Here is a 27,230-nt window from a genome sequence, read left to right on the forward strand (position 1 = left end):
GTCCCCCCCCCTCGCAAAGGGCAGGCGACAGGCACTGCAACAGATTTGGGACACGTTGCCTAGCTTACTTTGCTCTTTCTGGGAGACCTGTGCCTTTAAGAAATCCGATCGGGGGCTTGAGAGGGAGGAGGGAGCAGGGCTCTGGCTTTCACTTTCGTGACGGTGGTTTGCTGGGAGTGGGGGTGGAGCGATGCCCATGTAAACTCTTCCCGTGGTGGCTGAGACCCACGGGCGGCTTGACAGCACTGCCTTCCCCCTCTCCCCCCCACCCCCCCCTTGCAGTTGCGGGATATTTACTTGGCTTCTCCTTATCTGCAGGACTCAGGGGGTGGGGGAGGAAGGCGAGCTGTTCTCTGTTCAGCTCTTTGCGCTTTGGCTGCTGCAGGCTGCAGCTGCTTGTGATCTCTTCACAGCTGCTTTCTACTGCATTTGCTCTGACCGGCCATCCCAACTCCCTCCCCCTCCCCGGCGGTGGACGGACTGGCTTGGTGACTCTTCTACCCTTTCCTCCTCCTGTGTGTAACTGTCCGGCAGTCCCTACTCCCTCCCCCCTTCCCCAGCGGCGGAGGCTGAGCCGTTTCTTGGAGCGGCGACTCATCTGCCCTTTCCTCCTCCCCTCTGTGACACCCAGCAGGTAGCGCAGAGCTCTATGGTCCGCACATGCGCGGTAGAGCTGCTCTCTACTGCGCATTTGCGGTCCATCGGTCAGAGCCCATTTATATTGTAGATAGCGTTGTTGCTTTTACGTCCAACAGATGGTGCTGTTTTTCCAAAAAAGCATGTTTTTACCAGTCACAGGTGTGATATCTATATAATATAGGTATATAAAAATACGAGCGTATTCGAAAGCAACGTTGTGTCAAAATTTCAAAGCAATCGGTGAAGAACTTTCGGAGATTTAAGATTTTGAACAAATGAACATTTACATTTTTATTTACCGTATTTTTCGGACTAAAAGGCGCACATAAAAACCTACGATTTTCTCAGAAATCGGAAGTGCGCCTTATAATCCGGTGCGCCTTATATATGAATTTTTCTGCTGCCACTCCTTTATATTGTCTTTTTTTCTGTTTCTTTTCTCTCCATCTTCTTCCCTCAAACACACAGGTTCTCATTCTCACATGCATTTCTCTCTCTCACACACACACACACACACTGGCTCTCACTGTCACATGCTGTGTCTCATACAATCATTCATTCACTCAGTCTCTCACTCCCACATGCTGTCTTGCTCAAGCACAGGCTCTCACTCACCTCTAGGCCTCCTCTTCGCGGGTCGCCACAGGATGGGCTCTGCAGTGGCCCTGCTACCGGACCTCTTCTTCTGCTCGGGCCGTTGCGACTTGAGATTCGCAACGGTCTGTAAACGCAAGTGCTGCTCCACGTCTGCACGCGCTGATGCTTCCCCTCCTTCCTGCCCACGCGGCTCCGTCAACGTTTACTTCCGGGGACGCACAGACAGGAAGGAGGAGGAGCATCAGCGCGTTTAAACGCGATTTTTTTCTTGGCGGCCGCCCACCCTTCGCTACGCCACTGCTGCGCCTTATAATCCGGTGCGGCTTATATATGAACCTGGACGCCTTAGCAAGCGCTCATTGATAATGCGCCTTATAATCCGATGCGCCTTATAGTCCGAAAAATACGGTATATAGATTTCCTTATTGCTCTGTTAAAAATTTACTCCTGGGGGAATTCTGCACACAAAAATGCAAAGTTCTGCATACTTTATATTGGTCAAAATAATTAATTTAAAATGTAATGCAGAAAGGTTAATATTCAAACAAGCAGAGTTTTAAATGTTTTGAGCAGAATTCCCCTAAAAACACTGAAAGTGTCCCTTCTGCTTCTCTCCTTATTTCTCTAGCCAGACTTTCACTCTACCCTAACAAGCCCTAACTCCTCCATTATTTATTTATTTATTTATTTAAGGTTTTTTTATACCGGCATTCATGAACTCGTTCACATCATGTCGGTTTACAGAAAACAGGGGTGCGGATAATACAACCAAATCCATTCTCCTCTATCTAATCCATTCTCCTCTATCTCTGCTGTTCCCCTCCACGCTCAACCCTTTCCACTCTAACTCCACTCCCAAAGTGTGACTCCTCCCTCATATAGCCCCTCACACAGTTTCCTTCTCTCTCCCTTGGACTGCAGAAGAGCCTTGGCTTTCTACCTGGAGCAGACTGAAGCCCATAGAGAGTCCACCTAGTTTTTTCTTTTGTTACCAACAAGCTTTCTTTAGTAGTTTGTTTGTTTTTTATATTATATTGTTTAATTTGTTTTTTTGCATTTATTTTATTTTAAACAATTTGTAGCCTGCATGCGCCATAGTTCAGTGTGTAACAGTTGTACATATATAATCATAAATACAAAACTATGATGAGACAAATGATTAAAACAATACAGTAATAAAAGGATTGCAACTGAGCAAGGCACATATAATTGCAGGTACCGCTGAAGTTAATTGCAGTTACCATTGTAAGTCATGATGAAATAGGAGATACTGTTTCCCCAAATGCAAGCTAGAAGAGAGAGGTTTTCAGTTACTTTTTGAATGAATTGAACATTGTATCAGCTGAAGGAATTCTGGCAGAGAGTTCCATAGACACACATCGGCAATTGAGAATGCACGATCGCGGGTCTTACCAGGGCGCACACCGTGGAGCAAAGGGATATCCAGCAAACCATATTCAAAAGAACATAGCGACCTGGCAGGATGGTATAATCTAAGGATGGAACTTAGAGGAGACATCTTCAGAATTAATGACTTTATGAATCACTCACTAATTTATGTTTAAGTATCTTTATTAATTTTCACATAAAACCAACATTGTCACAGAATTGAACAATAATTAAAGAGTAGCTGAACAAATGAGCAAGAGTGACAGCATATATAAGCTAGAAACATTGCATATCCCTACGCCCACGAACCTGCCCCCCCCCCCCTCGCATGACGGGAACAGGATTCTAAACAAAAAACACTAAGAGGAGGCTGGTGGGATCTTCTCAGCCTCCCCCAGTACAATGAACAAACCTTCCCCCCGTGCCCCCTCCCCCACCCTCCCCTAGGCCATACTAAAGGGACACAGCATAAGAAAAGCTTAAGAAAAGAGAATTACGGAGCAGAGGGCAGTGATATGTAATTAAGTATTAAGCTACGCGCCCTATGAGGCAGCGATTGGATATAGGCAGCACAAATGGAAAGGAAGGGCCGAGTTTTATGAGCGATATCTATGCGTTCCGTCATTTTTTCGGTCAGGCATAGGAGGTGAATTTGGTTTTTCCAGTATGTCAGATTAGGCAGGGTCTGGCCCCACCCAGGTGTGGAGTATGGATTTCTTAGCTAAAAGTAAAACTTTCCGAATCCACAGTCATTTGTATTTCTGCCCCAATGCTATCCCACGCAGGTGGTCAAAAAGAAGGGCAATGAGTTTGAATAGGTAACTGTATCTTGGTCACTTGGAAAATATAGACAATAACTGCGTGCCAAAAGTACTGGACTTTAGGGCAGCCCCAAAACTTGTGACCCAGTGTGCCTGGCGAGAGAGTGCATTTCTCGCATATAGATGAGGGGGTGAGATTGAGGCGGTGTGCTCGAATCTGGGAGTAATAGTAGCACATCAGAAATGTATTTTGGGTTTCACGAAGGTCCTGACCACTTACAATTGTTGGAATATGCTTAAAACAAAGAGCATACTGCACGGCTATCATATCTAGGGTGAGATCACCCTGCCACTGTAATAAAAGTCCCTCAAAATTCAGGGTAGGCTTCAGCTGTACCGGCTGTCATGGTACATGTGGGCACCAACGACATAGGAAAATGTGGGAGAGAGGTTCTGGAAGCCAAATTTAGGATTTTAGTTAGGAAGCTGAAATCCAGAACCTCCAGGGTAGCATTCTCTGAAATGCTTCCTGTTCCACGTGCAGGTCCCCAGAGGCAGGCAGAGCTCCAGAGTTTCAATGGGTGGATGAAACGATGGTGCAGGGAAGAGGGATTCAGCTTTGATAGGAACTGGGGAGACTTTTCCGAAAGAATGGGCTCCATCTTAACCAGAGTGGAACCAAGCTGCTGGCTCTAACGTTCAAAAAGGAGATAGAGCAACTTTTAAACTAGAACAAGGGGGAAAGCTGAGAGTCACTCAGCAGTGCATGGTCCGGAGAAATGTATCCTTGAAGGATACTAATGAAACAGGAGAGTTAGGGAATCCCAACAGAGAGAATCCATTAAACGCAAACATAGTCCACATGCCTATATGTAAAAAATCACCAAAGCTAATGATTTCCAAATTATCCCAAACAACTGAAAAGCAGGTTGTTAAAACAAACAAAAAACACACTTTGAATTGTCTGTATGCTAATGCCAGAAGTCTAAGAAGTAAGAAGGGAGAATTAGAGTGTATAGCAGCAGATGATGAGATTGACATAATTGGCATCACAGAGACTTGGTGGAAGGAGGATAACCAATGGGACAGTGCTATATCAGGATACAAATTATATTGCAATGATAGGGAGGATCAACTTGGTAGGGGTGAGACACTTTATGTCCGGGAGGGTATAGAGTCCAACAGGATAAAGATCATACAGGAGACTAAATGCCCAGTAGAATCTATATGGGTAGAAATCCCATGTGTGTTGGGTAAGAGTATAGTGATAGGAGTATACTACCGTCCACCTGGTCAAAATGGTCAGACAGATGATGAAATGCTAAGAGAAATCAGGGAAGCAAACCAATTTGGCAGTGCAATAATAATGGGAGATTTCAATTACCCCAGTATTGACTGGGTAAATGTAACATCAGGACTTGCTAGAGACACAAAGTTCCTGGATGTAATAAATGATTGCTTCATGGAGCAATTGGTTCAGGAACCAACAAGAGAGGGAGCTATTTTAGATTTAATTCTTAGTGGAATGCAGGATTTGGTGAGAGAGGTAACGGTAGTGGGGCCACTTGGCAACAGTGATCATAACATGATCAAATTTAAACTAATAACTGGAAGGGGGACAATAAGTAAATCTGCCGCTCTAACATTAAATTTTCAAAAGGGAAACTTTGTTAAAATGAGGAAAATTGAAAAAAATTGAAAGGTGCAGCTGCAAAGATTAAAAGTGTTCAACAGGCTTGGACATTGTTTAAAAATACAATCCTAGAGGCGCAGCCCATATGTATTCCACACATTAAGAAAGGTAGAAGGAAGGCGAAACGATTACCGTCCTGGTTAAAAGGTGAAGTAAAAGAGGCTATTTTAGCTTAAAAAAAAAAAAATCCTTCAAAAATTGGAAGAAGGATCCATCTGAAGAAAATAGGATAAAACATAAGCATTGTCAAGTTAAGTGTAAAACATTGATAAGACAGGCGAAGAGGGAATTTGAAATGAAGTTGGCCATAGAGGCAAAAACTTTTTTTAAATATATCCAAAGCAAGAAACCTGTGAAGGAATCGGTTGGACCATTAGATGACCAAGGGGTTCTTAGGGAAGATAAGGCCATTGCAGAAAGACTAAATTAATTCTTTGCCTCTGTGTTTACTAATAAGGATTTTGGGGAAATACCAGTTCCAGAGATGGTTTTCAGGGGTGGTGAGTCAGACGAACTGAACAAAATCACTGTGAACCTGGAAGATGTAGTATACCAGATTGATAAACTAAAGAGTAGCAAATCACCTGGATTGGATGGTATGAATCCTGGGGTACTGAAGGAACTAAAAAATGAAATTTCTGATCTATTAGTTAAAATTTGTAAACTATCATTAAAATCATCCATTCTACCTGAAGACTGGAGGGTGGCCAATATAACCCCAATATTTAAAAAAGGCTCCAGGGATGTTCCGGGTAATTATAGACCAGTGAGCCTGACTTCAGTGCCGGGAAAAATAGTGGAAACTATTCTCAAGATCAAAATCGTAGAGCATATAGAAAGACATGATTTAATGGAACACAGTCAACATGGATTTACCCAAGGGAAGTCTTGCCTAACAAATCTGCTTCATTTTTTTGAAGGGTTAATAAACATGTGGATGAAGGTGAACTGGTAGATGTAGTATATTTGGATTTTCAGAAGGTGTTTGACAAAGTCCCTCATGAGAGGCTTCTATGAAAACTAAAAAGTCATGGGATAGGAGGCGATGTCCTTTTGTGGATTACAAACTGGTTAAAAGACAGGAAACAGAGAGTAGGATTAAATGGTCAATTTTCTCAGTGGAAAAGGGTAAACAGTGGAGTGCATCAGGGATCTGTACTTGGACCAGTGCTTTTCAATATATGTATAAATGATCTGGAAAGGAATACGACGAGTGAGGTTATCAAATTTGCGGATGATACAAAATGATTCAGAGTAGTTAAATCACAAGCAGACTGTGATACATTACAGGACGACCTTGCAAGACTGGAAGACTGGGTATCCAAATGGCAGATGAAATTTAATGTGGACAAGTGCAAGGTGTTGCATATAGGGAAAAATAACCCTTGCTGTAGTTACACGGTGTTAGGTTCCATATTAGGAGCTACCACCCAGGAAGAAGATCTAGGCATCATAGTGGATAATACTTTGAAATCATCGGCTCAGTGTGCTGCAGCAGTCAAAATAGCAAACAATGTTAGGAATTATTAGGAAGGGAATGGTTAATAGAATGGAAAATGTCATAATGCCTCTATCGCTCCATGGTGAGACCGCACCTTGAATACTGTGTAAAATTCTGGTCGCCGCATCTGAAAAAAGATATAGTTGCGATGGAGAAGGTACAGAGAAGGGCAACCAAAATGATAAAGGGGATGGAACAGCTCCCTTATGAGGAAAGACTAAAGAGATTAGGGCTGTTCAGCTTTGAGAAGACAGCTGAGGGGGGATATGATAGAGGTCTTTAAGATCATGAGAGGTCTTGAACGAGTAGATGTGACTCTTTCGAATAATAGAAGGACTAGGGAGCATTCCATGAAGTTAGCAAGTAGCACATTTAAGACTAATCGGAGAAAATTCTTTTTCACTCAACGCACAAATTAAGCTCTGGAATTTGTTGCCAGAGGATGTGGTTAGTGCAGTTAGTGTAGCTGGGTTCAAAAAAGGTTTGGATAAGTTCTTGGAGGAGAAGTTCATTAACTGCTATTAATCAAGTTTACTTAGGGAATAGCCACTGCTAATAATTGCATCAGTAGCATGGGATCTTCTTAGTGTTTGGGTAATTGCCAGGTTCTTGTGGCCTGGTTTGGCCTCTGTTGGAAACAGGATGCTATGCTTGATGGACCCTTGGTCTGACCTAGCATGTCAGTTTCTTATGTTCTTATGTTCTTAAGCTTGTAATAGTAAGAGATAGAGTGAAGAAAGCGGTCTTCTATATCTAGTATGTTAGAGAGATTCTCGCTGAACACTGTTCCAGTTTGGACCTGGAGGGCTCTGATATAGCTCTTGATTTGTAAGTAGGCAAACATATGCGTTTCGGATATTTTGAATTCCTCACGGAGGGCAGAGAAGGTCTTAAAACTCCCTTCCTCGGAGAAGAATTGACCCATCCATTTTAGCCCACATGAGGCCCAATGAGAAAAATTGCTCCTTGCGAGCCCAGGGGTATAATTAGGGTTACCACACACAGGAAGAAATTGGGATACCAGGCAGTCTAAGTTTAGGGCCATGCATAGAGAAGAGGAAAGTATAGCAGGCTCTTTTTTTTTAAGACAGTTGGGGCCAGCCGTGGAGTCGCATGTAAAAAAAAAAAAATAGCGAAGGGTCAGACCAGGGTGCAAAAGCGACTGTTCAAAAACCGTAGATGTAAAAAATGACTTTTCCAGCATCTGTTCTGCGACATGGCGCAGACTGCAGGCTAGACTGTATAATTTCAAGTCTGCGAGCCCTAGTCCACCGCAGTCTTTCGACCGTCGTAAAACCGACCACAACAGCCAAGGTTGCTTTTTCTTCCAGATCAGCGCTTGCCAGTTCCCAATTAGTATAAGTGCAGATAGAGCCACTTGGGCAAAAGAATCATTTGCACTAAGTGGACTCTGCCCAAGAGCGAAAGTGGAAAAGCCTGCCAGAGAGCAAGAGTCCGTTGGGTCGCATGGTAAAGGCGGGTGACGTTAACCTTGCCAAGTTGGCATAGTTCTGGGGTTAGTGTAATACCCAGGTAGATAAAAGATTCAGAAATCACCCACCCACATATGCCAGACAGCGGGGTCTACCGGTAGAGCCTCATGCTTGTCAAGGTTAAGTTTAAACCCTGCCACTTGCCCATATGCCGCCACCTCTGCCAGTAAAGCTGGTACTGAGTGCTGCAGGTCAGAGAGGTATAACAAAATATCATCTGCAAAAACAGAGAGCTTGAAGCAGGTACCCACACGTTCATCAATAGGAATGCCCGCAATATCCCGGTTTGCCCGAAGCCGGCACAAAAAAGGGCTCTAGGGCTAAAACAAAGAGCAATGATGACAATGGGCAGCCTTGACGTGTGCCTCTCTCAAACTCAAACTGCTCTGATCGACAGCCATTGACATAAACAAAGGCTCGGGGGTCTGTGATATAGGGCTTGGATCGCCCGTGAAAAGAGACTGGAAATACCAAAAGCTTCAAGCGCCCGGAACATAATGTTCCATTCCAAGCGGTCGAATGCCATTTCCATGTTTAAACTTAGGAGCAGCAAGGGCACACGGTTACTTTGTGAGTCAAGGAAACCAATATTTTCCGGATGTTAGTAACCATATTTCATTTTGGGACAAATCCAATTTGTTCAGCTCCCACCAAATCAGGAAGGAATTTACCCAGATGAGTGGCCGTAATCTTTGTGAGGAGTTTAGCATCAAAATTAAGGAGAGAGATGGGCCGATAGGAGGCTGGGATAGTAGGGTCCCGACCCCCCTTAGGAAGGCAATGATGATAGCCGAGGTGGGAGAGAGCAGGAATGACCCTGATCTATTAAAGAATGAAGCATTTCAGCGACGGGGCCTACTAAATCTGGGGCCAATAGCTTGTAAAATTCAGCGGGTAGACCATCTGGCCCCAGAGCTTTCAGGAGTTTGGCCGACTTAATTTCATTTAGTATTTCCTGAAATTGAATGGGACAATTGAGTTGTTGCAGCTGGGTTTCGGACAAACGAGGCAGGCCCACTGTATCCAAATAAGATTGAATATCACCTGCATGGCTCTGGACAGAGATGTATAATTGTTGATAAAACTCTCGAAAAATCTGACAGATATCCAGACCCAAATTGACCAAGTGGCCCATAGCCAAGCGCAGGGTGGTCAACAAAGGTGTGCCTTTCTCTCAGCGTGTTAAATTGGCCAGAGTTCTGACCACTTTGTTGCCATATAAGAAAAAACGCCCTTTGTAGTACATCAGACCCTTCTTTTCCCATTGATGCAGTAGGGTATTTAGAGTAGTTTGAAAATCAAAGAAATTTTTTTGCTTGGCAGCCGTGGGGTTAGTTGTTTTTCTAAAGTGAGGGTTTCTGATGTTAGCGCTTTGTTTCTATTGGCCACATATGAGATGATGTCACCCCTTAACACTGCTTTCACCGTCTCCCAGAAAAGAACTGGGAAGTCTGCATGTGTAGCATTGAAAGTAGCATAGTCCTGCCACATCTTTTTTAGATAGGTACGAAACTGCTGATCCTTGTACAGTAATTTTGGGAAGCGCCATAGGCGCTGGGAAGAAAGAGACGGGGTGGAAGCCTTCCAAGTCGATCCAGACCGGTGCGTGGTCAGAAATGAGAATGGGACCGGTCTGGGAGTCTCGCACCTTCGGGAATGTTCCCCTTTCCACTAGTAGATAGTCAAGGCGGGACTGCATAGCATGTGCACACAAAATATGGGTGTATTCCTTATCAAGAGGGTGCAGTGCCCGCCAGCTATCTATCAGATCCAAAGTGGCGCATACATAGGGCAACCCTTTATGAGAAGTTGGCAGAGGCGCCAGAGGGTGTCGTGATCTGTCCAAACTGGCATCCCCAACACAATTAAAGTCACATCCCAGAATTAGAAGGATTTGAAGATGTGGCACTAACAGTTTTATAAGCTGGTGAAAAAACGTGTGCGAATTCTGATTCGGAGCATAGATATTACAAAGCACCAATGGTTTTCCTCCCAAGATTCCCTCTACTAGCACATAGCGGCCTTCTGGATCAGCAATCATGCACGTATTCTGAAAGAGAACAGATTTTCCTATTAAAATTGCCACCCTCGCTTTCCCAGATGTGGCATGGGCAGCACAAACCTTACCCACCCATTGACGACACAACTTCTGATGTTCAGGTTGAGACATGCGTCTCTTGAAGCATCGCAATGTGTACTTGCCAGCGTTATAGGGCTTACAACACCTTAAAGCATTTAGTGACACACCCTAGACCACAAACATTCCAAGTAACACAACGTATGGGAGAGGTCATCGAGTAACAGGCCTGAGGGTAGAATTGATATAAAACAGTACCAGACATACTGTGGGACAGGGCCCCCCAGCCTAGGCCCAGCCCCCCACCCGACAAAAAAGCCACTGCCCATCCAAAACCATAAAGATAAAACTCTGATCAGATTTTGTTCCCTCTGTAGGCCTTTGTGCCACACCTTCCCCTTCCCCCACCCCACCCCCTCCTACCCCCTATAACTCACAACCCGAATTCAACTTACAAACAACTAGGGAGCTCAACAAAGTGCGCCCGGAAGGTCACCAAAAGATGCAATGGGGCCCCCACTCCCCACATACCAATTAAAAAAAAAAAAGAAAGAATAACAATAGTATGCCTACTCTAAAGGCGGTTCGGTGAAAGTCCATGTCTGTGCTCTTAGGCAGTCACTTAACTACTAACACAGTTCATAATGAGCAGTTTATAGGCAGGTAAAGACTGGGCTTCTATGTGCTGCAGAGATTGAAAAAAGATCTGGGCTTCAGACGCCTACTCAAAAAAGTGAGCTTGGTTATCAAAGACTACCCGCAGTCGTGCAGGATATTGCAGGGTGAAGCGGATCTGATTGTGCTCTAAGGCAGAGCATAGTGTTGTAAAAGCTCGTCTTTTAGTGGAGATTGCTGGAGAATAGTCTGGAAAAAACAGAATCTTCTGGCCTTCATAGTCTATAGCATGATGCTTCGTAAACAGACGAAGGATCTCCTCTTTATGGTGGTAGTTCATGATTTTAGCCAATATTGGGCGCAGCCTGTTTGGATCTGTGGGCTGATTCCCCACCCGATGTGCCTGGTCCATGCAAAGGTCTGCAAGGAAAGGCCTGCGACAGCCAAGTTTCAAAAAAGGAGCACACATCTCTTTCCAAGAGCAACTCGGGGAATCCCATGATTCGGGGATTGCTCTGGGAACGATTCTCAAAGTCCTCCAACTTACTTTCATGCTTGGCTAAAACAGCTTGCGCCGTGTGTAACTCAGTCTCCAAGGCCTGTAGGCGATCCTCTGCTGTACCGATTCTCGTCTCCGCCTCAGACAGCCATCTCACATGGTCCGTTAGCAAGGATTGCAGGTCATCAAAACGCAAATGCAGTTTCCTCAGTTTTTCGTCCATCGCGGTGAGAATTGTTGTCGCGAGTGAGCCTGTTCCCTCTGAGGACTCCGATGCTAGCGCTGGGGGGTGCCACCATGTTGGAGCCCGTGGCTGTCTTCGGCCTGTCCTTCCGCTGCGGTTTTGTCACCATTAGCTTATTTTTCCTGGGTGCCGCAAAGAGCGATGAGGAGAGGAAGAACAGGCAAACAACTGGTAGTAGCCAACTGAGTCTGGATCTGGAGAGAGGAGGATGGGCTACGATGCAGGGAGTGGGGCCCTGGAACAAGCCAGAAAACATCTGCTTGCTCTCACTGCATCACGTGACCTCAGTTACCACTTTAAATTTTGCTTTCCATTGAATGAGCACCCAATGGAAAGAATGTAAGGTGGGCCTGATCTGCTCGTTTATTTTGATACCTGTCAGAAATTTATTGTTTTAATGTCTGTGTTTTTTCATTTGATATTATTTGGTTTATTGAATTAATGTAACTCCTTTTTTTTTTTTTTTTTTTTGTACCAAGCCTTGATTCTTTATCAGAAAGGCGATTCATCAAATATATTAAAATGAACATTAAACATTAAACTGAGGATTGCCATTGTCAAATAGACTTTAGCCAGTTGGATAGAAAGATTTCTTTTCCTCTTGTTATATGCAGGTGGGTCTGATTCTGGTGGGCCATGTCAAGGCTCGCTCTGTCTGAACTATGGCAGCAGATCTCCTCCATGGGGGACCAGTTGCTTACCTGCAACTGGTCCCCATGGAGGAGATCTGCAAAGCTGTGACATGGTGTTCTCTCCACAATTCACTGTTACTGTATCTAATTACTGTTTTGGACAGAGATGGCCAACACAACAGTAGGTTTGGTCAGTCTGTCCTGTGAAATCTGGTGAGCTGTAGCACCCAACTGGACTCTCTCCTAGGGTTTGTTTTTGTTCCAGGCTGGACCTCATAGGATAAGTATAAAATGAAAAGCTTGTTGCCAATAAAATTACTGGTATGTCCGCTGGGACTTGTTGTTTTATCCTTTTTTTGTTCAGGCACTCTGCAGCTAGGGATTCCCCACTTGTGAGGATTGACATCCTGCTTGTCCTCAGAGTTGCTTTCCATAACAGGGGTTCTCAGCGGATAGCAAGATGTCAGTCCTCATGAAATCAGTCTGCTTCCCCTCGGAGTTGGCTTCAGTTATGTTTACTAAGGTACAAGACTGAAAGGCCCCAGCATGGATGCCTGGTATGTGACTTGCTAGGCATGCTCAGTGAAACACAAAGTTCTAGATGCTTTGACATAAATGTTCCATGCCAGGCTCCATAAGATGATATCACTCACTTGTGAGGACTGATATCCTGCTGTCTTTGGAGAATTCCTGTTAAGGTAAGCAACTCTGCTTTCTCCTTCCTCCTTCCCATCCTTTATGTTTTTCCTTTTTTAGTTTGCCCAAGGGGGAGATGACAGACAGAGAGGTTGTTTTTGTTTTCCCAAAGTAACTGGTTATTACTCAACTGGTTGATGTATATATTTTTGTAAGTACTTCTTCTCTGTTGTCTGTAACCATGTTTTATTTTGAAATCCTACAAATAGAACTAAAAGTCTATCCTGAACTTTTTTGACCTCCTTCCCACTATTCTAATCCTTAGGGAGCAAGATTTAACCAAAAATGTACATTTTAAAGTATTTTTAATTAAAGTATATTCACATGACTTTTATTCATGCAAGATAGGGATATGGTTACACAGTTCACTGACTTAACGTTTTCTATTGAGTCTTTTTTGTCTTTATAGATAATCATGCCACCATATTTAATCTGTTTTCTATGATATAATTTTCTACATTTTTATTTTAACTACAAATCATAAAACTGAAAACACTATTAATCAAATGCTGTGAATAATTTTCACAAGAAATTATTTTCAAAGCCAAAAACAGTGTACCTCTTGAATTAAAGGCATACAGTGTATATCTAACCTCATTTATGGGATTCCACATTTTAAAAAGGGGTAGTTTGTAGCCTGTGTGACTCTTAAATATTGCCATTTTCAAACCCCAATGACTTTGGAACTGCCCTGAGGGAAGTGGGAATTAATGGGGAATCAATATTGCATTCAGAGGTACACTTTAAGAGACATGTCAGAGGGTTTTACTCCACTACTTGCATGGATTCTTAGTCCTGCTTTTCTTAGAGGAATTAATTGAGACTAAAGTCCATTTTGGCAGTAGGGCAAAACCAGAACTGGATCAACCTGTTCTGAAAATATGTAGTCAGTTGGCAACCCTAAATATGCAAGAGATCTGTTTGAATGCACTGCTTTCATTGTATGCAAATAAATAAATATATGCACAAGATTTATTTGTTTGTTTATTTTAAAGTATTTATATACTGCTTTTTAAAAATAATTTTTTTTCAAAATGGTTTACATAAGTATAAAAACAAACAAATTAAAATGGATTTAAAATAAAATACATAAATTGGTATATAGCTAGATAAATTGCTAGCATTAAACAAAATCTTATTAAAAAGAGAGAATACTGTGCCATAGGTCTGTTTAAGAGGAAGATGAGGGGGGAGGGAGGGAAAGAATAAGAGAGGAGGGGGGGAGATCCTGAAAACCTGACTAGGTTAAGGCTTCGAGAAACAAGTTTGGGGTTCCTGCTCTAAGGCATCGAATAAAGAGAAAAAGAGCAAAATATTTGTAAACTATTTAATTCCTATTTAATATAGCATTCTCTTAGTCATTTTGGTCCCAGAGAAAACTGGTTTCTTTGGAGGTTGTGATACCTTCTATCTTATTTATCTAAAAATATTGAGGCCAATATTTAGTGCTACTTCACTGGATAAATGGGGACTTGTCCAGCTAAGTGGAAGCTGCTGAATATCTGGCTATGTTGAGCGGCCACCACTTAACCAGATAAATATTTATCTGGCTAAGTAGATAGCTGGATATTTTGAGGGCAAGTAATGACTGGTTCGAGGTGGGGTAACTTATCCAGTTATCTTAACCAGATAAGTGCCGATATTCAGCCTTATCTGGTTAAATTAACTGAATAAATTAGACCTGCAGGTCTAAAGTTATCCAGATATAACTTATCTGGCTAACTAGAACTTACCTGTTTATATTCAGCAGTATAGATGTGCCACTGAATATCCCTTCTAAATTAGCTGGTTAAGTTATATCCAGTTAACTTAGATAACCAGCTATCTTTGAATATTGGACCCATTATGTATGAGTTTGAGATTTTTTATGTTTCTTCTCCATATGTGATTTTGGGGACTTAATTTAAATCAGATTAATTGACAGACCTTTTTAAATACAAGATTTTATCTCTAGCCTTTTTTTAATGACAAACACCTGCACATTTATTACAGCATAGGAGTGTGTGAGTGCACACATTATGGAGTGTTTTTAGTTTTATAATTGTCTATTAATGTCAGAGAATTAAATATCAAAAGCAAGTGACTAGAATCCATACAAAATACTCTATTTTGTTTATATGCTGCATTTTATCAAAGTGCAGTTAAAAAAAAAAAAAAAAAAGTATTAAACTGAAAAAAATGTAATTGAACAAATTTTGGTACCTGTCAAGCTAACTAACCATATGAGATAGCAATTTGATTTTCTTTTCTTACTATTATAGCCCTGTATATCTTTCAGTTAATATAAAAAAACAAACAAATGTATTTTCAATATAGTGAATAGATTGGAAACAGGTTGGGAGGTTACTCAGTTGCCAAGTCATTTCTCCTCAGTTTTAGCCTTCATATTAATGTTTTATCTGTTTTCTATAATTTAGTGGTATCTTGATAACTCATGTCCTTATAATGTGGTTTCTGTTCAAAAGCATTTACAATATTTAATACTTTTTACAATAATATATACTGATAAAAGCTGAAATCCAGAACCTCCAGGATGGCATTCTCTGAAATGCTTCCTGTTCCACGTGCAGGTCCCCAGAGGCAGGCAGAGCTCCAGAATTTCAATGCGTGGATGAGATGATGGTGCAGGGAAGAGAGATTCAGCTTTGTAAGGAACTGGGGAAACTTTTGGGGAAAAGGGAGACTTTTCCGAAAGGATGGGCTCCACCTTAACCAGAGTGGAACCAAGCTGCTGGCACTAACTTTCAAAAAGGAGAGAGAGCAAGTTTTTAACTAGAACGGGGGAAAGCCAACAGTCACTCAGCAGTGCATGGTTTGGAGAAATGTATCGATACTAATGAAACAGGAGAGTTAGGGCATCCTAACAGAGAGGTTCCTTTAAAAGCAAACATAGTCCATATGCCTATATGTAAAATATCACCGAAGCTAATGATTTCCAAAATATCCCAAACAACTGAAAAGCAGGTTGTTAAAACAAACAAAAAACACACTTTGAAATGTCTGTATGCCAATGCCAGAAGTCTAAGTAGTAAGATGGGAGAGTTAGGGTGTATAGCAGCAAATGATGAGATTGACATAATTGGCATCACAGAGACTTGGTGGAAGGAGGATAACCAATGGGACAGTGCTTTCTCACAGGACAAGCAGGATGGTAGTCCTCACATATGGGTGACATCACAGGATGGAGCCCAATCACGGAAAACTTCTGTCAGTTTCTAGAACTTTGACTGGCCCCTACTGGGCATGCCCAGCATGGCACTAACCGTGCAGCCAGCAGGGGTCCCCCTTCAGTCTTCTTTTTTCTGCATAGCAGTAGCCTCACGATTCAGGAGCTCTGCAGAGATTCCTGACAGGAATTTTCCTCACAAAATTACTAAAAATTAATTTGCCCCACAGGGGTCCCTCCTCTAACTTTTTCAAGCCGCGGTACTCCAGTAAGTTTTTACCCGTCTTTCCGTTGATTACAGTCGAGTTTGGCCCTCTTGGCCTACTGGCCGTCGACCATACTGCGCTCAATTTTTGCCATGGTGTTGGTGCCCGTACTGTAATCGCACCATGTCCATCACAGACCCCCATAAAGTCTGTGTAATGTGTCTTGGACGAGAGCATGATGTCTTGACCTGCACCAAATGTGCCGTAATGATACCAAACGGTCACAAGGTCGGAATGGAGAAGATGGAACTTCTCTTCCGTGCTCAAACCCCGACTCCGTCCATTGCATAGACGTCATCGGAACTAGCACCATCAACTTCGCGACAGTATCATCCACCTACCGGCGACCATCCGGCATTGACAATATCTCGGCCTTCGACACCCTCTACTCCCCCTCAGGACTGAGGAGATCGTAGAGAAAAACATCGCCACTGGCATAGAAAGTCTCCGGACCATCGAGGGAGCGAAATCATTGACCTCACCATCGTCCGAGCCGCCGTCGAAGAAACTCCGTCCAGAAAAGGCACCGACCTTTTCGGCGAACGGGTCAGAGAGGCAACCCTCCCCCGATGGGGTATCGAGAACCGCGACTCCACCTTTAACGGTGGTCCCTCAGACTATGCCTCTGCCTCCTTCTTCTGTTCCGGAGCCGGGGCTGCTTGCTCCAGGTCTCTGAGAAGAACTGGAATGGATGATTCAGGAGGCCATCGACAAGGCGATGCAACGACTCCAGGTTCTTCCGACACCGGTACTGATTGCGGAACCGATCACCGACCCGATTCTGGCAGCGTTGGCACCGCTGCTGTCCAGGATGGAAGCGCTCATGGCCGCTTTTCCGCCGATGGAACCTGTCACCGATGGCACCGGTGCCCTCCCCTCTCACTCTGTCCTCGGAAGGAGAAACAGCGTTTCGCATCCCTCCTTTGGGAGTTCTGCCTCAGCCATCAATGCCGATACGCCCGTCGGCACCACCGAGCCATCCATCGATGTCCTCGATGCCTGCGTCGGTGCCTTTGATGCCTCCGATTATTCCTTCGATTCCTTCGGAGCCTAGACCAGGACCTTCAGTTATCCCACCATCCCATCCCCCTCTACATCCTAGAGGGATGTAGAGGGGGACGGGATGGTGGGATATCAGTCCAGGTATCATAAGGTGCTGATCCTTATGATACCTGGACTGATCATTCCTCACCAGACACAGATGATTTGCCTTCACCACCTTAACCCACTGAAAGTAGAAAGTGTTCTCCTCCAGAGGACCTTTCCTTTATAAATTTTGTGAAGGAAATGTCTGAATTGGTTCCCTTCCGACTACAGATTAAACAGGATGATAGGCATCAGATGGAGTTGCTCCAATTCTTGGATGCTCCCAAGGTAATAACCTCATCCCTGTCCACCAGGTTCTTCTGGATCTCCTAAAGAAGAACTGGGAACATCCTGGCTCCATTGCTCCAGTCCACAGGAAAGCTGACACTACCTTTTTGGTGCAGTCAGCTCCGGCCTTTCAGAAACCACAATTGGATCATCAATCTGTAGCGGTGGAATCGGCACAAAAGAGGGCAAAGAGATCAAAGCCTCACACTTCTTTTCCCCCTGGCAAGGAACAGAAGTTTCAAGATGCCATTGGTCACTGAGTCTTCCAAGGATCAATGCTCATCTCCAGAATTGCCGCTTATCAGCTCTATGTGACCCAATATAACAGGGTCATTTTTAAGCAGATACAAGACTTGACGGACTCCCTGCCTCAGCAATTTCAAGAACAGCTCCAAACCTTAGTAAACAAAGGTTTTGAGGCAGGCAAGCATGAGATCAGATCATCTTATGATATCTTTGATACTGCTACTAGGGTATCTGCAGCTGCTATTTTGGCGAGAAGGTGGGCCTGGCTCAAGTCTTCTGACCTTCGCCTTGAGGGGCAAGACAGGTTATCTGACCTGCCTTGTGTAGGAGATAATCTGTTTGGAGAACAGATTCAACGGACGGTGGCGGAACTTAAGAACCATCATGAGACCCTAAGACAGCTCTCTCTGATGCCTGCTGACTAGTCTTCTAAATAGCCCTTCAGAAAGGACTCTAAAAAGTAATTCTTCCGCCCGAAGAAGTCCTCCCCACCCCCAACCAGATCTCGTGCCACGAGACCTTTTCAAAAAGCACAGTCTCGTCAAACACGTAAACAAAAACCACAAGCAGCTCCTCAACCAGGGCCTGCTTCAGGTTTTTAACTTCCACCTAGAGAGCAGCAGCCAGATTCCACTGCCTCACATACCAGTGGGAGGTCGATTGTACCATTTCCACAACATATGGCACTCAAACACCTCAGACCAATGGGTACTGGCAATAATTGCTCAGGGTTACCATCTGAACTTTCTCTCCGTGCCACCAGACTCCCCACCTCCCTCCTTCTCCAGTCCATGGCAAAGAACCCGTAACCGACTCTTAGCACGGCCTAGGGTTCTATTCCCGGTACTTTCTAATCCCCAAATAATCTGGAGGCATTCGTCCTATTCTGGACCTACGGGCCCTCAACAAGTTCCTCCAGCAAGAGAAGTTCAAGATGGTAACATTAGGCTCGCTTCTTCCTCTTCTACAAAGAGGAGATTGGCTGTGCTCTCTGGACCTCCAGGACGCCTACACTCATATTGCAATAACTCCATCTCATAGCAAATACCTGAGGTTTCTAGTAGGCCTCAAGCACTATCAATACCGAGTGCTTCCATTCGGCCTAGCGTTTGCGCCACGAGTCTTCACAAAATGCCTCGTAGTAGTTGCAGCCTTCCTCAGGACCCAAGGTGTTCACGTCTACCCCTATCTAGACGACTGGTTAATCAGGGCTCCCACTCAGCAAGCTGCTCTGCCGTCCCTCAATCTAACCTTACACACCCTAATTTCATTAGGATTTCTCGTCAACTACGACAAATCCTACTTAATCCCATCTCAAACCTTGTCGTTCATTGGGGAAGACTTGGACACCTTGCAGGCAAAGGCTTGTCTGCCTCGACAACGAGCTCTCACTCTCGTGTCTCTTGCACGTCAGCTGCAGTCTCAGCACTCTGCGACTGCACGCCACTTTCTTATCCTCCTGGGAAACATGGCATCCTCAGTTCAGGTCACACCAATGGCGCGTTTGGCCATGAGAGTCATGCAGTGGACTCTAAGGTCTCAATGGACTCAAAGCATTCAGCCCCTGTCGACCATTGTCAATGTAACCGACTCATTCCGTCAGTCTCTTGCCTGGTGGAAAAATCAGATCAATCTCCTCCACGGCTTGCCCTTTCAGGCTCCAAACCCTCAAATAATTCTCACCAACGATGCTTCCAACCTCGGATGGGGAGCCCATGTGGCCAATCTACAGACACAAGGCTCTTGGTCTCCAGAGGAAGCCAAATACCAAATAAATTTCCTGGCGCTTCGAGCAATCAGATATGCTCTCAGGGCATTTCAGGATTCCCTCTCCAATCAAGTTATCCTGATCCAGATGGACAACCAGGTGGCCATGTGGTACCTCAACAAACAGGGAGGCACAGGCTCCTTCCTTCTGTGTCAGGAAGCTGCACAGATTTGGGCAGAAGCTCTCGCCTATTCGATGTACCTCACGGCCACCTACTTGCTGGGAGTGGACAATGTGTTGGCAGACAAGCTGAGTTGCATCTTTCAACTGCACGAGTGGTCTCTCAACCCCTCGGTAGCGAACTCCATCTTCCAACAATGGGGATAACCTCAGATAGACCTCTTTGCGTCTCCTGAAAACCGTCAAGTAGAGAAATTCTGCTCTCTCATTCTCAGCAAGCACTCTCAGCCCAGAGACGCATTCTCCCTCTCGTGGGCAACCGGTCTACTGTACGCATTCCCTCCACTTCCTTTTCTCTCGAAGACTCTCGTGAAGTTACGTCAGGACAAGGGAACCATGATCCTGATAGCACCTCACTGGCCAAGCCAAGTGTAGTTTCTAATACTGCAGGATCTCTCCATTCACAGGCACATTCCCTTGGGAAAGGACACGCTTCTGATCACTCAAAACGATGGGTGCCTCCGCCATCCCAACCTTCATGCCTTGTCCCTGACGGCATGGAATTTGAAAGGTTAATCCTTCAGCCACTTAACCTTTCTGAACCAGTTTCCCGTGTCTTGATTGCTTCATGGAAGCCTTCCACAAGAAAAGCTTACTCTTACAAATGGAAAAGGTTCACGTCATTGTGCTCTTCTCAGTCCCTTGACCCCTTTTCGTGTGCAATCACAAAGTTTTTGTACTATCTCTGGCATTTATCTGAGTCAGGTCTAAAGACTTCTTCCATCAGAATGCATGTCAGTGCGGTAACCGCCTTCCATAAAGGTATCGGGGACGTTCCTATATCAGTAGAACCCCTTGTAACACGTTTTCTGAAAGGCTTGCTTCACCTCAAGCCTCCACTGCGTCCTCCGGCCCCTTCTTGGGACCTCAACCTGGTTTTGGGTCGGCTCATGAAATCACCATTCCAGCTTCTTCACTCCTGTGATCTTCACTATCTCATATGGAAAGTGATTTTCCTTCTGGCAATCACTTCAGCTCGCAGAGTTAATGAATTACAGGCCCTAGTTACCTATCCGCCTTACACTAAACTTCTACAGGACCGGGCGGTACTCCGAACTCACCCTAAGTTCTTGCCTAAGGTAGTATCGGAGTTTCACATTAATCAATCCATTATACTACCTACCTTCTTTCCCAGGCCCCATTCCAATCCAGGAGAGCAGGCTCTGCATACCCTTGACTGTAAACGGGCTCTAGCATTCTACCTAGACCGTACAGCTGCCCACAGGGAAAGCACTCAATTGTTCGTCTCTTTCCTCTCTAACAAGTTAGGGAAGCCTGTGGGTTAGCAGACTCTCTCCTCCTGGTTGGCGGACTGCATATCCTTTTGCTATCAGCAAGCGGACGTTCCATTTCAAGACCGTGTTAAAGCACACTATGTGAGGGCCATGGCAACTTCAGTAGCACACCTACAATCGGTGCCATTTCCTGACATTTGCAGGGATGCCACCTGGAGTTCTCTCCAGGTGGCATGCCCTGTGGGCAGCAGTCCACTTTTGCTAGACAAAGCCAGAAGACAAGATTCCATCTTCGGCCAGTCTGTCCTTCATCACCTATTTACAACGTGACGTACCAACACCCTTCCGCCTGCCCAGTGAGGCTCAGGATGCCCTCTACCAAATTCCAACCCAGTTGTTGTGCCTGTTGCACGCCTTTGGGTACATTTGGTGCATGTTCGGACATCCTCAGCTCGGTACTCACCCATATGTGAGGACTACCATCCTGCTTGTCCTGTGAGAAAGCAAATGTTGCTTACCTGTAACAGGTATTCTCACAGGACAGCAGGATGTTAGTCCTCATGAAACCCGCCCGCCGCCCCACGGTGTTGGGTTCGTAACGTTTTATTATTTTATTTTTCTGCACTGCCTGTAGCTTTTAAATAAGACTGAAGGGGGACCCCTGCTGGCTGCAGGGTTAGTGCCATGCTGGGCATGCTCAGTAGGGGCCAGTCAAAGTTCTGGAAACTTTGACAGAAGTTTTCCGTGATTGGGCTCCATCCTGTGATGTCACCCATATGTGAGGACTAACATCCTGCTGTCTTGTGAGGACACGTGTTACAGGTAAGCAACATTTGCTATATCAGAGTACAAATTATATCGCAATGATAGGGAGGATCAACTTGGAGGGGTGTGGCACTTTATGTCCAGGAAGGTATAGAGTCCAACAGGATAAAGATCATACAAGAAACTAAATGCTCAGTAGAATCTATATGGGTAGAAATCCCATGTGTGTTGGGTAAGAGTATAGTGATAAGAGTATACTATCATCCACCTGGACAAAATGGTCAGACAGATGATGAAATGCTAAGAGAAATCAGGGAAGCAAACCAATTTTGCAGTGCAATAATAATGGCAGATTTCTATTACCCCAATATTGACTGGGTAAATGTAATATCAGGACTTGCTAGAGACATAAAGTTCCTGGATGTAATAAATGATTCTTCATGGAGCAATTGTTCATGAACAAACAAGAGAGGGAGCTATTTTAGATTTAATTCTTAGTGGAACGCAGGATTTGGTGAGAGAGGTAACTGTGGTGGGGCCACTTGGCAACAGTGATCATAAAATGATCAAATTTAAACTAATAACTGGAAGGGGGACAATATGTTAATCTGCAGCTCTGACACTAAACTTTCAAAAGGGAAACTTTGATAAAATGAGAAAAATAGTTAGAAAAAAACTGAAAGGTGCAGCTGCAAAGGTTAAGTGTTCAACAGGCTTGGACATTGTTTTAAAAATACAATCCTAGAGGCGCAGTTCATATGTATTCCACACATTAAGAAGGGTGGAAAGAAGGCAAAACGATTACCGTCATGATTAAAGGTGAGGTGAAAGAGGCTATTTTAGCCAAAAAAAAACCTCAAAAATTGGAAGAAGGATCCATCTGAAGAAAATAGGATAAAACATAAGCATTGTCAAGTTAAGTGTAAAACATTGATAAGACAGGCGAAGAGAGAATTTGAAATGAAGTTGGCAATAGAGGCAAAAACTCTAATAAAAACTTTTTAAAATATATCCGAAGCAAGAAAACCTGTGAGGGGGTCTATTGGACCATTAGATGACCGAGGGGTTAAAGGGGCTCTTAGGGAAGATAAGGCCATTGCAGAAAGACTAAATTAATTCTTTGCTTCAGTGTTTACTAATGAGGATGTTGGGGAGATATCAGTTCCAGAGATGGTTTTCAGGGGTGATGAGTCAGACGAACTGAACAAAATCATTGTGAACCTGGAAGATGTAGTAGGCCAGATTGATAAACTAAAGAGTAGCAAATCACCTGGACCAGATGGTATGCATCCTAGGGTACTGAAGGAACTAAAAAATGAAATTTCTAATCTATTAGTTAAAATTTGTAACCTATCATTAAAATCATTCATTGTACCTGAAGACTGGAGGGTGGCCAATGTAACCCCAATATTTAAAAAAGGCTTCAGGGGCGATCCGGGTAACTCTACACCAGTGAGCCTGACTTCAGTGCCGGGAAAAATAGTGGAAACTATTCTCAAGATCAAAATCGTAGAGCTTATAGAAAGACATGGTTTAATAGAACACTGTCAACATGGATTTACCCAAGGGAAGTCTTGCCTAATAAATCTACTTCTTTTTTTTTTTTTTTTTTTGAATGGGTTAATAAACATGTGGATAAAGGTGAACCAGTGGATGTAGTGTATTTGGATTTTCAAAAGGTGTTTGACAAAGTCCCTGATGAGAGGCTTCTACGAAAACTAAAAAGTCATGGGACAGGAGGCGATTTCCTTTTGTAGATTACAAAATGTTTAAAAGACAGGAAACAGAGTAGGATTAAATGGTCAATTTTCTCAGTGGGAAAGGGTAAACAGTGGCGTGCCTCAGGGATGGTACTTGGACCGGTGCTTTTCAATATATGTATAAATGATCTGGAAAGGAATATGATGAGTGAGGTTATCAAATTTGCAGATGATACAAAATTATTCAGAGTAGTTAAATCACAAGCAGACTGTGATACATTACAGGAGGACCTTGCAAGATTGGGGATCCAAATGGCAGATGAAATTTAATGTGGACAAGTGCAAGGTGTTGCATATAGGGAAAAATAACCGTTGCTGTAGTTACATGATGTTAGGTTCCATATTAGGAGCTACCACCCAGGAAAAAGATCTAGGCATCATAGTGGATAATACTTTGAAATCATCGGCTCAGTCTGCTGCAGCAGTCAAAAAAGCAAACAGGAATTATTAGGAAGGGAATGGTTAATACAACAGAAAATGTCATGCCTCTATATCGCTCCATGGTGAGAGACCACACCTTGAATACTGTGTACAGTTCTGGTCGCCGCATCTCAAAAAAGATATAGTTGCTATGGAGAAAGTACAGAGAAGGGCAACCAAAATGATAAAGGGGATGGAACAGCTCCCCTATGAGGAAAGGCTGAAGAAGTTAGGGCTGTTCAGCTTGGAGAAGACACGGCTGAGGGGATATGATAGAGGTCTTTAAGATCATGAGAGGTCTTGAACGAGTAGATGTGACTCAGTTATTTACACTTTCGAATAATAGAAGGACTAGGGGGGCATTCCATGAAGTTAGCAAGTAGCACATTTAAGACTAATTGGAGAAAATTCTTTTTCACTCAACGCACAATAAAGCTCTGGAATTTGTTGCCAGAGGATGTGGTTAGTGCAATTAGTGTAGCTGGGTTCAAAAAAGTTTTGGATAAGTTCTTGGAGGAGAAGTAGTCCATTAACTGCTATTAATCAAGTTGACTTAGGTAATAGCCACTGCTATTAATTGCATCAGTAGTATGGGATCTTTTTAGTGTTTGGGTAATTGCCAGGTTCTTGTGGCCTGGTTTGGCCTCTGTTGGAAACAGGATGCTGGGCTTGATGATCCATTGGTCTGACCCAGCATGGCAATTTCTTATGTGTCCCCCCCCCCCCGTCCCCCCCTGGATCTTGGAGTTTCAGTTTTTCTCTATATGCTTGTTTATAATTTATGGTCTTTTATTCTGTATTAAATAAGAATCAGTCTGCATTCTGCATGTTTGACAGAGGTGAGGGATTCTGCTAACTAGGATGTAGATTCTGTGTAGGAATCTAGAGCAGTCTGACTTGCTTTGTTTTTGCAATAGTAAGTATACTGTGTTTTATATTTACAGTCTTGCTTTTTCATTGGTAAGGTTGTTGCAGTTCAAGTGCTGGGTGTTAGTACTCTTATGGTATGGCTGTTTTGCTACATAATTTCTTTTTAGCAGGTTTTCATGTTATTGCACAAAGTGACTGGCAGGGAAGAGATTTTGAAGTACTATTACTAAGGAGAATTTGAATATATTTTTTATATGATGAGTTGAAAGGGAAATTTCCTAACTCTGCTCTCTATAAACTCCAGAAGAGGTTAGAATTTGTGAGACTGTTAGAGAAATGCATGAGAGTTTGTCTGTATTGAAAAACTGTGTGCTGCATATGCATATCAGTCCCATATTTTTCTCTGATGCAGTGAGTAAAGATTAACATTTTTTTGAAAAAAAATGTAATATTTTATAAACAGTTACTAAAATTAACAAATGTTATCTTTTTTCCTATATCATTTTCAATAATAAAATATCTAGGGTTTTTGTTTTTTTTTTAAATATAGCTGTTAAATGTGTAGTGTGCAGTGTCACGCACGTGAGCATCATCTGCCAGGTGTGTCATGATGGGAAATAGTTTGAGAACCTCTGGTGTACAGTAATGTTACTGTATATCTTTTATAGGTTTTTAATTTTGATCCTGGGGCTGCTGTGAAACAGAGAACAGCAGAAGATGTCAAAGCCGATGAAGATGTCACTAAGCTATGCATCCACAAGCGGAAAATCATTGCTGTGGCTACACTTCATAAAAGCATGGAAGCACCACACCCATCCCTGATTTTAACAAGTCCAGGGGGTGGAACAAGTAAGTAATGTAATGTTAGAAAGATACAGATTTAATTTAATTAGAATAATATTAAGAAACAAAAAACAGATTTGGTGCTTAGTGCACAAGGTTATGAATAAAGATTTCTCTTGAGTATTAATCCTGGATCTGTGCCTTTGACTTCTTTGCAACTCAGGGAAGGTCTTATTTATCACTGTGTACCTCAAACACAGTTGCAATTGGTTAGTTTTATTAAAAGGTTTCTTTTTCTCCCCTTTGGTAGCTTCATTGGTCATTCTAAATACAGCTATTTGACCACTTAGCTTACAAATCATATTTTGAACCTTGCTGTTTGGGCAGATTATATCTAAATTCAGCATGTGATGCATGTGAAGAAGCAAAGAAGCATTATCTTGTACAAATGTGGTTGCAATAGACCTTTTAACTTCATAAAATGATGCAAATTGATAAAATGAACCACAAACTGTCATATGATATGCCAGAACTGAAATTAGTTGTAGTACCATTCACTTAAAGCACATTGACTTTTTGTTTGAAGTATATTATATATAACCAAATTTATATCATCTTATTTTTATGTATTCAACATCATAGTCCATCAATTCATAGCAAGTTTTTAGGTTAAGCCAAAAGGTATTGAAGTCTATATTTAACCACATTCTGGCTGAGCAAGTTAGCTGGATACATTTTTCTCCCAGGACAAGCACAATGGTAGTCCTCACAGACAGGTGACATCATCAAATCGAGCCCTGTCACAGAACACTTTTTTGTCAAAGTTTCTAGAACTTTGACTGGCACACTGAGCAAGCCCAGCATGCCACCAATCCCGTGGCCACACGGGGTCCCCCTTCAGTCTCTTGTTTTTCCACGTAGTGGTTGCCTCTTGGTTAGTGGAGCTCTATGAGAACTTTTCCTCACAGAACATAGAAACACAGAAATGACGGCAGAAAAAGACCAAACGGCCCATCCAGTCTGCCCAGCAAGCTCCCACACTTATTTTCCCATACTTATCTGTTTCACCGACCACCAAGTTCAGGGCCCTTGTTGGTATCTGTTTGATTCAAACTTCCTCCACCCCTGCCAGTGATGCAGAGAGTAATGTTGGAGTTGCATCAAAGGTGAAACATAAGGCTTAATGGTTAAGGGTAGTAACTGCCGCAACAAGCAAGTTACCCCGATGCTTGTTTACCCAGACTGCACAGAACAGTGCCTTGTTGGATGTTGTCTGAATGTAAATCCTCTTTTCCACATTCCCCCTACCGTTGAAGCAGAGAGCAATGCTGTATATGCATTCAAAATGAAGTATCAGGCTTAATTGGTTTAGGGTAGTAACCGCCACAATATGCAAGCTACTCCCACACTTATTTGTTTACCCATACTGTGTAGTTCAGTCCTTGTTGGTTGTTGTCTGAATGCAAATCCTCTTTTCCACATTTCCCCTTGCCATTGAAGCAGAGAGCAATATTGGAGTTACATTAATCGTGTGAAGGCTTATTGAGTAAGGGTAGTAATC

General features: G+C 43.3%; 1 protein-coding gene across 6 annotated transcripts in view; it reads left to right on the forward strand.

Moving 5' to 3' along the window:
- MBD5 (methyl-CpG binding domain protein 5) overlaps window positions 1–27,230 on the forward strand; it is a 600,490-nt gene that overhangs the window by 328,723 nt on the left and 244,537 nt on the right. For all 6 annotated transcript variants that reach the window (XM_029605434.1, XM_029605436.1, XM_029605437.1 and 3 more), the window contains one exon: window positions 25,555–25,735. In XM_029605434.1, coding sequence (XP_029461294.1) covers window positions 25,555–25,735 — 181 coding nt within the window. The remainder of the gene's footprint in view (window positions 1–25,554; window positions 25,736–27,230) is intronic.

Source organism: Rhinatrema bivittatum, chromosome 6 (assembly GCF_901001135.1).
Source record: "Rhinatrema bivittatum chromosome 6, aRhiBiv1.1, whole genome shotgun sequence".
NCBI lineage: Eukaryota > Metazoa > Chordata > Amphibia > Gymnophiona > Rhinatrematidae > Rhinatrema > Rhinatrema bivittatum.